At 42.8% G+C, this 13959-nt stretch overlaps 1 protein-coding gene across 1 annotated transcript in view; it reads left to right on the forward strand.

Moving 5' to 3' along the window:
- Positions 1-13959, forward strand: part of LOC138349611 (uncharacterized) — a 124725-nt gene that overhangs the window by 15397 nt on the left and 95369 nt on the right. Inside the window, exon 2 of the mRNA XM_069337037.1 lies at positions 134-204. Coding sequence (XP_069193138.1) covers positions 199-204 — 6 coding nt within the window. The 5' untranslated portion in view covers positions 134-198. The remainder of the gene's footprint in view (positions 1-133; positions 205-13959) is intronic.

Consider the following 13959-nt stretch of genomic DNA (forward strand, 5'->3'; position numbering starts at 1 on the left):
TGCCCACCCTCCTTACTTTTGCTCAAAGTACAATACCTAAAAAAAATTATTTAATTTTTCTAAACATTTACTATGTTTTGGTGGTAAAAATTTAGTCATAGGAATTTAAATTTGTTTTATTTTGCCATATTAGGTAATACTGCTTCCAGTCTCTGCTCGGCTACCAAGGACGATAGCAAACCTAACTTCTGCCCATTAATGATGGTAAGTACAATTTTATTCTTACTGTACTGCCAGTGTGTGTGTGTATCATAATATTGTCATTAACTAGCGATGGTAAGTATATTTATTATGTTGTCATTAACTAGTGATGCTGAGTGTATTAACCCTTTAAGTGCGCAACACATCATATGATGGGTTAAGTGACTTGCAGTAACTTGCGCTCCATATCATATGATGCATTGGAGTACCGCGCAAGATTTGAAAGGCCCGTGAGGTAAAGGGAGCTCCCATACGCTTCTTAGGGGCTATAGTAAACAGACGCTATTTTGTAAAAAAAATCCAGCTCACACTACCATCGCGTGGGAGGCATCAGTTACCCAGCAGCCATCGTGTCGAGTGCACGGCCGAATGCTTCCTGGGCGTGCACCACGCAATCACTCGCCCAAGAGCAAATAACCAGTGAATTATTTTCTGATGGTGAGGAAAGTGATTTTGATGACTCTGACATTGATAAAGACTACACACAATTGACCGATGATAGTAGCACAGACAGTGAAAATGAGATACAGCTGCCTCCCATGGCGAGGCCTATATGCTCACCCATGCCACCTCGCTCAGTGTCTATTCCAATTCACCCTCGACCACACAGTTCCTGTGCTTATTTAGAGTCTGAGGATATTTTCGGTGACGAGTCAGAGGAAGGTGACTCTTTTTCTGGTTTTAGTGAAGTGGAATCAGAACATAGTGTTACCGGGCCTGGTGCCAGTACCAGTGGTGTTACTGGGCGAGAATTTGTCGCGTCAGCAGCGTCTCGCCCAGCCAAGCGCCACCGCATGGAACAAAATGAGGCACCAAGAGTAGTGTACTGATGGTGATGTTCTCAGGTAGTGTGGTGATGTTCACGTGCTTCCACCTTATGTGCACGTAGCGGCCGTACTGTACGTAGACGGGCTTCAGCTCCTGGTCTACGGTGTACATCGCTTCCTCGCCGTCGTGCCCCTGTTGCGTCTCGCAGGACACCAGGTGTACTAGTGTGGAGTGATGGTGCTGGTTTTATTCCTCGAATATCTGCCTTTGACAATAAAGACGTGATTACCGAGCTTTTCCCTGATAATGGAGAGGATATGAGTGAATTAGATTATTTTACAGCATTCAATGATGAGCCGCTCATGGAATATATTGTACACCAAACGAACCTTCATGCGGCTCATCTCGTTAGAAGAGAGATAACAGAAATTTCACGATTGCAACGTTGGAAAACCACCAATGTAGGTGAAATGTATGTGTTTTTAGCAATATTTGCAGTCTCCGTGGTAAGACACTCGCCTGGCGTTCCGCGAGCGCTATGTCATGGGTTTGTATCCTGGCCGGGGAGGATTTACTGGGCGCAATTCCTTAACTGTAGCCTCTGTTTAATGCAATAGTAAAATGTGTACTTGGATGAAAAAACGATTCTTCGCAGCAGGGGATCGTATTCCAGGGACCTGCCCGAAACGCTATGCATACTAGTGGCTGTACAAGAATGTAACAGCTCTTGTATATATCTCAAAAAAAAAACAAAAAAAAAAAACAAATGTATGTTGATGAAGCACTGTGTCAAACACGCTATCACAGATTACTGGAGCAAAGATCTGACTATTCCAACACCTTTCTTAGGGAAATATATATCCCGAGATAGGTTTCAGATACTCCTCAGGTGTCTGCATTTTGCAAGTAATGAGGACCGGACAGAGGATGATAGACTTTGGCGAGTGAGGCACTATATGAATGAAGTGATTGATAAGTTCAGAGATTTTTACGTACCAGCACAGAAGCTGGTGATTGACGAATCCCTTGTGCTTTTTAAAGGACATGTTACATTCAAGCAGCATATTCCCTCCAAACGAAACAGATTTGGAATGAAATTCTTTGTACTGTGTAACTGTGAAACAGGATACATGTTACACATGATTCTGTATTCTGCTAGCGATGTAGACATTCCCGGTAACGACGAACATGGCTTCTCTGGTAGTGTGGTGAAGTCACTGATGGCACCGTGGATGAACAAGGGCCACATCTTATACACAGATAATTACTATACAAGTCCATTGCTAACTAGGTTTTTGGTTGAAAATAGAACTGGGTTGGTTGGCACAGTAAAGGCACGAAGGTGGGAAATGCCAGTGTTTGATGGTAGACTTGCAGTTGGTGAGTGCCAGTTACGGAAATGTGATCAAATACTCTCGGTTCGGTGGAAAGACAAGAGAGAAGTGAACATGCTGACAACCATTCATGATGGTACAATGGTGAACAGTGGCAAGGTGAACCGTGTTACGAAAGAACCAGTATATAAGCCAGATTGTGTTCTTGACTATAATATCAACATGCGTTTGATTGATAAGGCTAACTGTTACAACTGATATGAGTGGGGCTTCTATGGGGTACTGGTACTATTAAGGGGTAAAGGTAGTTAGAAGACAAGAGTATCAAATATGGGAGAGCTAAAAGGCCCGGCCCCCAAAATAAACTATCCACAGTAGTAATAACTTGCTACAAGACCATATATGTTAGTCTAAGGGTTGATCACTGAGCTCCCACCTTGGAAGAAGAGATACTCTGTAATTCATGTACTTATTTATTAACCCCTTAACAACCCCCCATATACACTCACACCAATAACAATAATAATAATAACTTTACCACACTATCTTACGTTAAAAGCCTTGGTCCACGTAGGCAGGATACAAGGTTTACACTAATAACAAGCTAGGGTAAAGTACTACTGGATAAGCACTGAAGCTGGATGCAGCTTAGGGTAGTGAAACCACGTGGGACCCTAATACAAAACACAACACTTAGGGGTACCCAAACACTGGCAAAATACTATCCCCAGGTCTCACCAATCGTTACTACCAGAGTAGGCACACTTAACACCATATAATACTTAACTTAAGGGTACAGGAACTTAGGGTAAGGGAAATAAGTAAGAGGAGAAGGGAGGAGAGTAGGGATACAGCCACAGAGTAGGTCTTAACCGCACGACACCAGCCACAGAGAAGAGCGAGCTAGCCACCAGCTGCCTCCCTCATCGTGGTGCCGGGAGGAGCCTAATTGATCGTGCAGCTAAGCACATTAAAGATCTTCCCCTATGCAACGTATTGTTACTTTATGAATGATTAGAAAGTATTAGTAAGCAAAGTTGGTGCCTATGTTATTATTTAATAATCAACCCCCAGCTCAGTCTTTAAATGCTCTTTGAGAAACAATAATAGTCTTACGTCTGGCAGGGAAGATACAAACAATTGACATTCTAGATGCCCAACTGTACTACCAGAAAGTTTAATAGCTCAATTTTGACCTCTGGTTTCCACTGGAGAACCCAGGGTCGTAACACTCCTCCCCCCTTCAGAGAAAAAAAAAATGTGACTACTAGAATAGTAGTCATATTTTTTTGTAAGAGTATACAGAGAACAAAAAGAAAAACATATGACAAAAACAAAAAATCAATCAAAAGCAATTTCTCTGCAAAAAAAAAAAATACAAAGGAGTTCTCTGAAAGAAAAAAAAAACATACACAAAAAAAATAAAAGAACAGGGAAGTAAATAAATTGGACACGGAATATTTAATGTCACAGGAGAACCTAAAAAAAAAACACTAAAGCCTGACAGTTGGTAAATGGCTTTCTGTGGCTCAGATGAATGTTATTCAGGCAACCGGGACAGAGCGTCGGCTATCACGTTGAGTCTGCCCGGTAGGTGGGTAATGGAAAGATTGAAGTCCTGTAGGTACAACGCCCACCTGAGGATGCGTTTATTCTTACCCTTCATCTGAGTCAGGAAGACTAGTGGGTTATGGTCCGTGTATACTTTTTTTTTTTTTTTTTTTTTTTTTTGAGATATATACAAGAGTTGTTACATTCTTGTACAGCCACTAGTACGTGTAGCGTTTCGGGCAGGTCCCTGGAATACGATCCCCTGCCGCGAAGAATCGTTTTTTCATCCAAGTACACATTTTACTGTTGCGTTAAACAGAGGCTACAGTTAAGGAATTGCGCCCAGTAAATCCTCCCCGGCAAGGATACGAACCCATGACATAGCGCTCGCGGAACGCCAGGCGAGTGTCTTACCACTACACCACGGAGACTGTCTATAGCGGAGACTTCCACTATATTACCTGTGAGGTAAACTTCGAACTTTTTACATGTTAACACTAGTGCCAACGCCTCTTTCTCTACCACTGAATAATTGCGTTGCGCCTTGTCGAATTTCACAGAGTAATAATATACTGGGTGTTCCACCTGATCATCCCCAGTTTGCAACAACACTGCACCAGCACCCGAGTCAGACGCGTCAACATGAATTTTAAACGGTCGGTCGAACCTTGGACTAGCAAGCACTGGGGCGGAAGCTAAGATCAATTTCAAATTTTTAAATGCCTCTGCACAGTCTGATGACCACTTAAATTTAACGGCTTTCCGCAACAAGTCTGTGAGAGGAGTGGCAACACTGGAAAAGTTCTGACAAAAACGTCGATAGTACGCACACATACCGATAAATCTTTGAACGTCCTTTTTATACTTTAGTACTGGATACTCCAGAATGGCATTGATTTTATCTTGCCGAGGTAACACTTTTCCTTGGCCCACTTCATAACCGAGGTAAGTCACTGTGCCTTGGCCAAAATGACACTTTTTAGCATTTAAGGTAAGATTTGCCCTTTTCAAGATGGCAAACAACTGGCGTAACCTAGCTATGTGGTCAGCCCAATTACTGTCAAACAGCACGATATCATCTAAATACGCCCGACAATTTGGCACCTTAGCGAGTAGAGAGTTCATGAGTCTCTGGAACGTGGCCGGAGCATTACGCAAGCTGAACGGTAACACTTGATACTCAAAAACACCCTCGGGTGTCACGAACGCAGTGAGCTGTTTAGCACGTTCAGTGAGTGGGATTTGATAATACCCCCTCGAGAGGTCGAATTTCGAAACGTACTTGGCATTTCCCAACTCGTCAATGCAGTCCTCGAGGAGGGGCAGCGGATAGGCATCCACAATGGTCACCTTGTTGAGCTGCCGATAGTCGGTGCATAATCGCCAGGAGCCGTCTGGTTTGGGGACCAAAAGGCAGGGCGAGCACCAAGAGCCCTGGCTCGGCCGGATGAGGCCGTGCTGGAGCAAGAAGTCGACCTCCTTCCGTACGATGGCCTTTTTTTCTGGACTCATCCGATAGGGTTGAAGGCGAATGGGAGTGTAGTCCGTCAACTCGACATCATGGCAAATGGCATCAGTCTGGGTCGGGACCTCCCCGAACAGACTGGAGAATTCAACAACCAACGACTGCACCTCTTCACGTTGGGCCATCTGCAAATGGGACAGTTCCTCCACAGCATTCACAGAACTAGAATTATTGAAAATGAGATTAGTTGGGTCCCCAGAACAATCATCCCCTCTCTCACTGGAAATGGAAACATTGGTTAGTGCAATGGGCCTGGGGCCCTGGAACTTCTTCAGTCGATTTACATGTATGAGCATTACCTGGTTACGTTTGTCAGAGTGCCTCACTTTGTACGTGAGGTCCCCAGTCTTTTCTGTCACAATGTAGGGGCCTTCGTACTTGTGGGACATAGTGTTCCCTAGTCGAGGCTTTAATACCAGGACAGGGTCGCCAGGCTGAAATACCCGTAACTTAGATTTAGCATCGTTACGTTCTTTCATCTTTTCTTGGGCCTTGCCAAGATACTTTAATGCAGCCGCCTTGCAGTCCTTGAGTCTCTGGTGGTGTTGCGCAAAGAAAGCCGAACCTTCGGATAACGTTACGTTCCCTAACAGATTCTCCTGTAACATTTGCAAGGGTCCACGAACTTTATGGCCAAAGACTAACTCAAAAGGAGAACAGCCCAGTGAACTTTGTAATCCCTCTCTAGCCGCAAACAAAACATACGGTAAATTCTCATCCCAGAAGGTGTGGGAACTCTCGCACGATGTCTTCAACATCTGCTTCAGAGTTAGATGGAAACGTTCAATTACCCCCTGACTCTGTGGATGGTATGGGCTGGAAACCTTATGAGTTATTCCATGTTCCTTACAAAATTGCTCGAAAACATCAGACTTAAAATTAGTACCATTGTCAGTTTGCACGACCCGAGGCAGTCCAAAAGTGGAAAAAAATTGCAACATACGAGCAACAACAGTTTTTGCTCGGATGTTCCTTACAGCAAAAGCCTCTGGGTAACGAGTAGTGATACACATCATCGTGATTAGGTAAATATTACCAGACTTAGTTCTAGGTAATGGTCCAACACAGTCCATTACCACATGAGAAAATGGTTCCTCTGGCACGACAATAGGCCTTAGAGGAGCTTTAGGTGGAGTCTGGTTTGGTTTCCCAACCAGTTGACAAACAACACACGCATTACAAAATTTTGCCACATCGCTTTTCAGCTTGGGCTAGAAAAAATACTTTAAAATTTTGTGATACGTAATATTAATACCTTGATGTCCCCCCATAGGATCATCATGAGCAGCTGCCAAAACTCTTTCTCTATAGCAGGTCGGCAACATAACCTGGTGGACTACCTCCCACTCATTTGACAAGGAAGCACTCTGTGGTCTCCATTTTCTCATCAAAATCCGATCATTGTAGTAGTACCCAGTTGCTGCGTCTACAATTTCCTCCATAGAGACGGCTGTTTCATGACAATCTGCAAGAGTGGGGTCAGCTTTCTGTAACTCACTCAAGGAGGCATCTAGGCCTTGGTCAGATGCCATTGGCCGAGGCTCAACAGTGTTCTCCACCTCCCCACTACTCTCGGTAGATGGCGGTGGCAGGCTCTCCACAATGTCCTCGGCCACGTCATCGAGTCGGGCCATGAATGTGTCCGCGAGGTCCACTTGGCTTTCACCACTCGGAAAGCTCCTCGTGACCTCGGGATTTACCACCTTGGCAAGCACAGGGCTGCCCTTACATTTAAGTCCCATAGACCTGGTCACCGCGCACGCAGGGTACACAACATTATCCTCTGCGGCGGGTGGATCCAGGCAAACCTTAGGGGTAGGCAACATAATAGGCAGTCTGGAGTCCCCTACCTTATCCCCTGCTAAATCATTACCAACTATTACATCAACATTAGGGAAAGGTAGGTATGAAGTGACTCCGACTGTACAAACACCCTTGTGGAAATCAGATTCCAGGGTAACCTTATGGAGGGGTACTGCCCGAGTATCACTAGTGACACCCTCGACCAGTACCACCTCTCCAGTGTCGAGAGTGTTGGCACCTTGCAACGCACTCTCTAAAATTAAAGTCTGGATGGCACCGGTGTCTCGGTAGATCACCACGTCCTTCCAGGAAGAACCCTCAGACAAAAGTAGTCTCCCTTTCGATAAGAATGGGGTAAGCAAGTCCAACCACTGTGGGTTGGAGGTCTTACTCCCTAACCCTTCTGAAAGCCTCAAGCCCTGTGTCACAACTAGAGCATTGGGTCTTTTTTCAGGGTGCAGTTGCCAACAACGGCTAATAGTGTGGTTTGGACGATTACAGTGACTACAAAAACGTCGGGGAGAAGAGACATTACTAACCGAATTACCCTTCGGTTCACCTTTAGGTGCCGTTGGGCTAGACACTTTAACAGGGTTAGTTATGTCTGAAACAGAAGGTGCATTAGGTAAAGGGTTAGAATGAGCTGGTCTGGACTGGCTGTGGGTATAAGGTTTGCTACTCTGTGGGGTATAATTATTTTTATTGGGCCTTTTGCCCGCCAATTGGTAGTTTTCTGCCAACTTGGCCAAATCCCCTATTTTAGAATTTAACTCTATCCTTCCTTTAATGTACTGTGATACGTTCTCTGGCATAACATCTATAAAATGCTCCATTAAAATTAAGTTCCTGAGAGCCTCGTATGTTTCGGCTTTCGCCGTGCGAATCCATCTATCAAATAATCGAATTTGATCATTCACAAATTCAGTGAGCGGTTGGTTGTGAGTAGGCCTAAGGTTACGATAAACGTGGCGGTGAGCTTCAGGAGTAATTTCATATGCCCGCAAAATACATTCCCTGACTTTATCATATTCGAAACACTCGTCGTCAGGCATGTTTATAAAAATATCTTGTGCTTTACCCCTAAGTCTTCCCTGTAGGATTTTTACCCACTCTTCCTTTGGCCAGTTCATGGACGTGGCCACTCTCTGAAAATGGTTGAAAAACCTTTCAGGGTCAGACTCGGAAAATTCAGGCAAATTATGCTTTTTCTCATAATGCCTGGGGTTTGAATCCCCGGCAGGTGGAGGTCCAGTGGCATTCGCTCTAATTCTAGCCTCCTCGGTTTTGAGTTTTTGCTCCTCTAATTTTATTTTTGCTAACTCTAAAGCTAATTCACTTTCCCTATGAGTTGCACTTTCTGCTTGGCTAGGCTGGCATAAAGGTGTATCACTTGCCAATAGTTGTTCATCAATACAATGTTGTAATATTTCATTCACCAAAGTCCACTTTTTATCTGCGACATTTAATTCTAGGCCAAATTCCTGGCCTAACAATACTAAATTAGACTTTTTAAGTTTCTTTATCTCTACCACTGAAGGCTCCCTTGCCAGTTCCTGCATTTCAAAAGACATCACTAATAATTTTAGCTCCCAGCCAAAGAAAAAATTAAAAAATAAAAATTGGAAAAAAAACAAAAATTTGCACGGCCCCTAACACAAGGCCACACTAACCTTAATCGTGAAGGGATCCAGCTGGGTGTCCAGTCAGTGCAAGAATGTCCTTTGCTAGATGAGCTGGACCCTAGGCTAGCACACAACCGTTCTGCGGAAATAAAAAATTTTAATTTTGGCACTCAAGAATCTAATTTTTTACACTTATAATGTTCCTCCCGGACTGGCCAACCACTTGTTACAACTGATATGAGTGGGGCTTCTATGGGGTACTGGTACTATTAAGGGGTAAAGGTAGTTAGAAGACAAGAGTATCAAATATGGGAGAGCTAAAAGGCCCGGCCCCCAAAATAAACTATCCACAGTAGTAATAACTTGCTACAAGACCATATATGTTAGTCTAAGGGTTGATCACTGCGCTCCCACCTTGGAAGAAGAGATACTCTGTAATTCATGTACTTATTTATTAACCCCTTAACAACCCCCCATATACACTCACACCAATAACAATAATAATAATAACTTTACCACACTATCTTACGTTAAAAGCCTTGGTCCACGTAGGCAGGATACAAGGTTTACACTAATAACAAGCTAGGGTAAAGTACTACTGGATAAGCACTGAAGCTGGATGCAGCTTAGGGTAGTGAAACCACGTGGGACCCTAATACAAAACACAACACTTAGGGGTACCCAAACACTGGCAAAATACTATCCCCAGGTCTCACCAATCGTTACTACCAGAGTAGGCACACTTAACACCATATAATACTTAACTTAAGGGTACAAGAACTTAGGGTAAGGGAAATAAGTAAGAGGAGAAGGGAGGAGAGTAGGGATACAGCCACAGAGTAGGTCTTAACCGCACGACACCAGCCACAGAGAAGAGCGAGCTAGCCACCAGCTGCCTCCCTCATCGTGGTGCCGGGAGGAGCCTAATTGATCGTGCAGCTAAGCACATTAAAGATCTTCCCCTATGCAACGTATTGTTACTTTATGAATGATTAGAAAGTATTAGTAAGCAAAGTTGGTGCCTATGTTATTATTTAATAATCAACCCCCAGCTCAGTCTTTAAATGCTCTTTGAGAAACAATAATAGTCTTACGTCTGGCAGGGAAGATACAAACAATTGACATTCTAGATGCCCAACTGTACTACCAGAAAGTTTAATAGCTCAATTTTGACCTCTGGTTTCCACTGGAGAACCCAGGGTCGTAACACTAACATGATGGTTGGCACGATCGAGTGTGTGCAGAAAACATTGAAATGGACGAAAAAAGTGTTTTTCCATCTTGTTGACATGAGCATGTTGAACTGCTATAATATGTATCTGGTGAAAACTGGACGTAAACCTAGTTTCCGTGCGTTTACTTTTACACTTGCAACACAGTTATTAGCAAAGTTTGGTAAAGATGTCCCTGGCATGCAAAGACCAATCATGAACCCAGTGTTGCAGCATGCTGCAACACCCAGGCTTGCTCACATGGAGGCCTTTCAGCAACACAGACTAAAACATTTGCCACCAGCTGGAAAGCGTGCAATAGGCCAACGTGAATGCCTAGTATGTAAAACAACAAAAAGGAGAGTACAGAAACGTAAAGTGGTGCAAACATGGTGTGTGAAGCGTGTGCAGTTCTATTGTGTGCTGTCGACTGCTTCAACAACTACCACTCTCTCCAAGAATTCTAAATGTGCAATAATAGTGCAAAAACCTGTACATAGTGCGTGCTTGTGTGTTCATATAATAATGAACATTGTGATTACATAATATAATGACGTAATGGAAAACATTTGTGTGCACATGTGTATACTCGATGTATGTAACATTTATTGACAATGACTGTGATGTAACATTATGTGCAACACAATTTGTGACAAATATTGCTAATAAAATAGGCCTAGACACTGTAAATAATGATGTGAAAATAAATTCGTGGTAACTCTGCCTGCTTGAAGAGCGCGCGACGCCTCTGGAACACACCGTGCATGAGCGATCTTGCAGGGTGTGACGTCATCGTTCATCTTGTCGGCTCAATTACGTTGTCGGTAAGTTCAATTGAATTTTTGTTTCTCGTGCCCAGGGAACATGACTTAACAGGTTAGGAAGAAAAATATTTTTTTTTTTTTTGGTAATTACCTAAGTGTAATTACCTAAGTGTAGTTACAGGATGAGAGCTATGCTCGTGGTGTCCCGTCTTCCCAGCACTCTTTGTCATATAACGCTTTGAAACTACTGACGGTCTTGGACTCCACCACCTTCTCCCCTAACTTGTTCCAACCGTCTTCCACTCTGTTTGCGAAAGTGAATTTTCTTATATTTCTTCGGCATCTGTGTTTAGCTAGTTTATATCTATGACCTCTTGTTCTTAACGTTCCAGGTCTCAAGAAATCTTCCCTATCGATTTTATCAATTCCTGTTACTATTTTGTATGTAGTGATCATATCACCTCTTTTTCTTCTGTCTTCTAGTTTTGGCATATTTAATGCCTCTAACCTCTCCTCGTAGCTCTTGCCCTTCAGTTCTGGGAGCCACTTAGTAGCTTGTCTTTGCACCTTTTCCAGTTTGTTAATGTGCTTCTTAAGGTATGGGCACCACACAACTGCTGCATATTCTAGCTTTGGCCTAACAAAAGTCGTGAACAATTTCTTTAGCATATCGCCATCCATGTATTTAAAAGCAATTCTGAAGTTAGAAAGCGTGGCATAGGCTCCTCGCACAATATTCTTTATGTGGTCCTCAGGTGATAGTTTTCTATCTAGAACCACTCCTAGATCTCTTTCTTTATCAGAATTCTTTAAAGATTTCTCACATAATATATAGGTTGTGTGGGGTCTATGTTCTCCTATTCCACATTCCATAACATGGCATTTATTAACATTAAATTCCATTTGCCAAGTGGCGCTCCATGTACTTATTTTGTCCAGGTCTTCTTGAAGGGCATGACAATCATCTAAGTTTCTTATCCTTCCTATTATCTTAGCATCATCAGCAAACATGTTCATATAATTCTGTATACCAACTGGTAGATCATTTATGTAGACAATAAACATCACTGGTGCAAGAACCCTGTGGTACTCCACTTGTGACATTTCTCCAGTCCGATACATTGCCTCTGATCACAGCTCTCATTTTTCTATCAGTCAGAAAATTTTTCATCCATGTTAGAAGCGTACCTGTCACTCCTTCAATATTTTCCAGTTTCCAGAACAACCTCTTATGTGGAACTCTATCGAAAGCCTTTTTTAGGTCCAGATAGATGCAGTCAACCCAACCATCTCTTTCCTGTAATATCTCTGTTGCTCGATCATAGAAACTGAGTAAATTCGATACACAGGATCTTCCAGATCGAAAACCATACTGTCTGTCTGATATTATATCATTTCTCTCCAGGTGTTCTACCCATTTAGTTTTAATCATTTTTTCCAATATTTTGACTATTACACTTGTCAATGATACCGGTCTATAATTAAGGGGGTCTTCCCTGCTTCCACTTTTGTAGATTAGAACTATGTTAGCCTTTTTCCACACATCAGCTACAACTCCTGTATACAGGGATGCCTGAAAAATCAGTTGAAGAGGAATGCTGAGCTCAGGTGCACATTCTCTTAGAACCTATGGTGAAACTCCATCTGGACCAACTGCTTTGTTCTTATTTAGCTCCTTGAGCATTTTTTCCACTTCGTCTCTGGACACCTCTATGTGCTCTATGTTGTTCTCTGGAATTCTTATTGTATCTGGTTCCCTGAAGATTTTATTTTGTACAAACACACTTTGGAACTTTTCGTTTAATGTTTCACACATTTCCTTTTCATTTTCCGTGAATCTATTTCCCATTTTCAACCTCTGAATATTATCCTTTACCTGCAATTTGTTGTTTATGAATTTATAGAACAGACCTGGTTCTGTTTTGCATTTGTCTGCAATCCCTTTTTCAAAATTTCTTTCTGCCTCTCTCCTCACTGCCGTGTAGTTGTTTCTCGCATCTTTGTATCGCTGGTATGTTTGGGGGTTCAGCCTCTTCCTGTATTGATTCCATTTTTGTGTCTTTTGGTCTCTGGCCCTCTCGCACTTTCTGTTGAACCAATCCTGTTTCCTAGTTCTACTTCTCTGTTTTGGTATAAATTTTTTTGTGCCTTTATCATATATTTCACAAAACCTGACATACATCTCATTCACTTTCTTGCCTAGCAACAAGTCTGTCCAATTATACTCACTAAAAATTTTACTAAGGTTGCCATAATGTCCTCTTCTAAAGTCAGGTCTTTCATTTGCATCGACCGTCATATTTTCTTCCAGATTATAACGCATTGCATACTTTATTCCCAAAAAGACATGGTCACTTTTACTCAAGGGAGGAAGGTACTGAATGTCAAATATTTCTTCCTCCTTCCTGGTAAATATGAAATCTAGCATGGAGGGGACGCCCCCTTCCCTCATCCTCGTAGCTTGTTTAACATGTTGATACAAGAATGTTTCCAGGATGAGGTCTACAAATTTACAGGCCCAGAAATCTTCTGTTTTAGCTTCACATGCTTCCCAGTCTATGGATTTCAAGTTGAAGTCGCCGACTATCAACAGTCGTGAACTATCGTTATCCGCTCTCGCTATGATCTCTCTCATTATTGTTATAAGACCTTCTCGTTTACTATCTAGCTCCTCCTTTGACCATGTGCTGCTTAACGCCTGTAGTATGCACCTGTGGGTGACAAATGCTAAATAGCCCGGAGCCACACAAGGGTTAATCTTGGTGTTTTCATCACCCAGTGATGGTGAGTGTATTCATCATATTGGCATTACCCAGTGATGTTGATTGTATTAGTCATGGTATTATTAACCAGTTTTGTTGAGTGTATTAACCCTCTGAAATGCATTAGTGCCTAATTTCGCTCGATCAAGGGGTGCTCATAACACCTTAACCACTGCACTGTGCCAAACGACAAATGTTTTTTGCCAATAACTGTCCCCACCGACAAAAGTTTTTTTTTTTCGTACACGGTCAAAACACGCTCGCGGTAGGTTGGATACAAAATGAACTCTTGGGACCTCCAGTAAGAGGCAGCTTCCTTTGAAAAAAAATTCCCAGAATGCCCTAGGGCTGCTGGCTGGGTTAGTATTGAGTGAGTAACCATGGGGTGGTGCACGCGCCTCTGGCTCCCAAACACCTG

The sequence above is a fragment of the Procambarus clarkii genome, chromosome 37 (genome assembly GCF_040958095.1).
Source record: "Procambarus clarkii isolate CNS0578487 chromosome 37, FALCON_Pclarkii_2.0, whole genome shotgun sequence".
Lineage (NCBI taxonomy): Eukaryota > Metazoa > Arthropoda > Malacostraca > Decapoda > Cambaridae > Procambarus > Procambarus clarkii.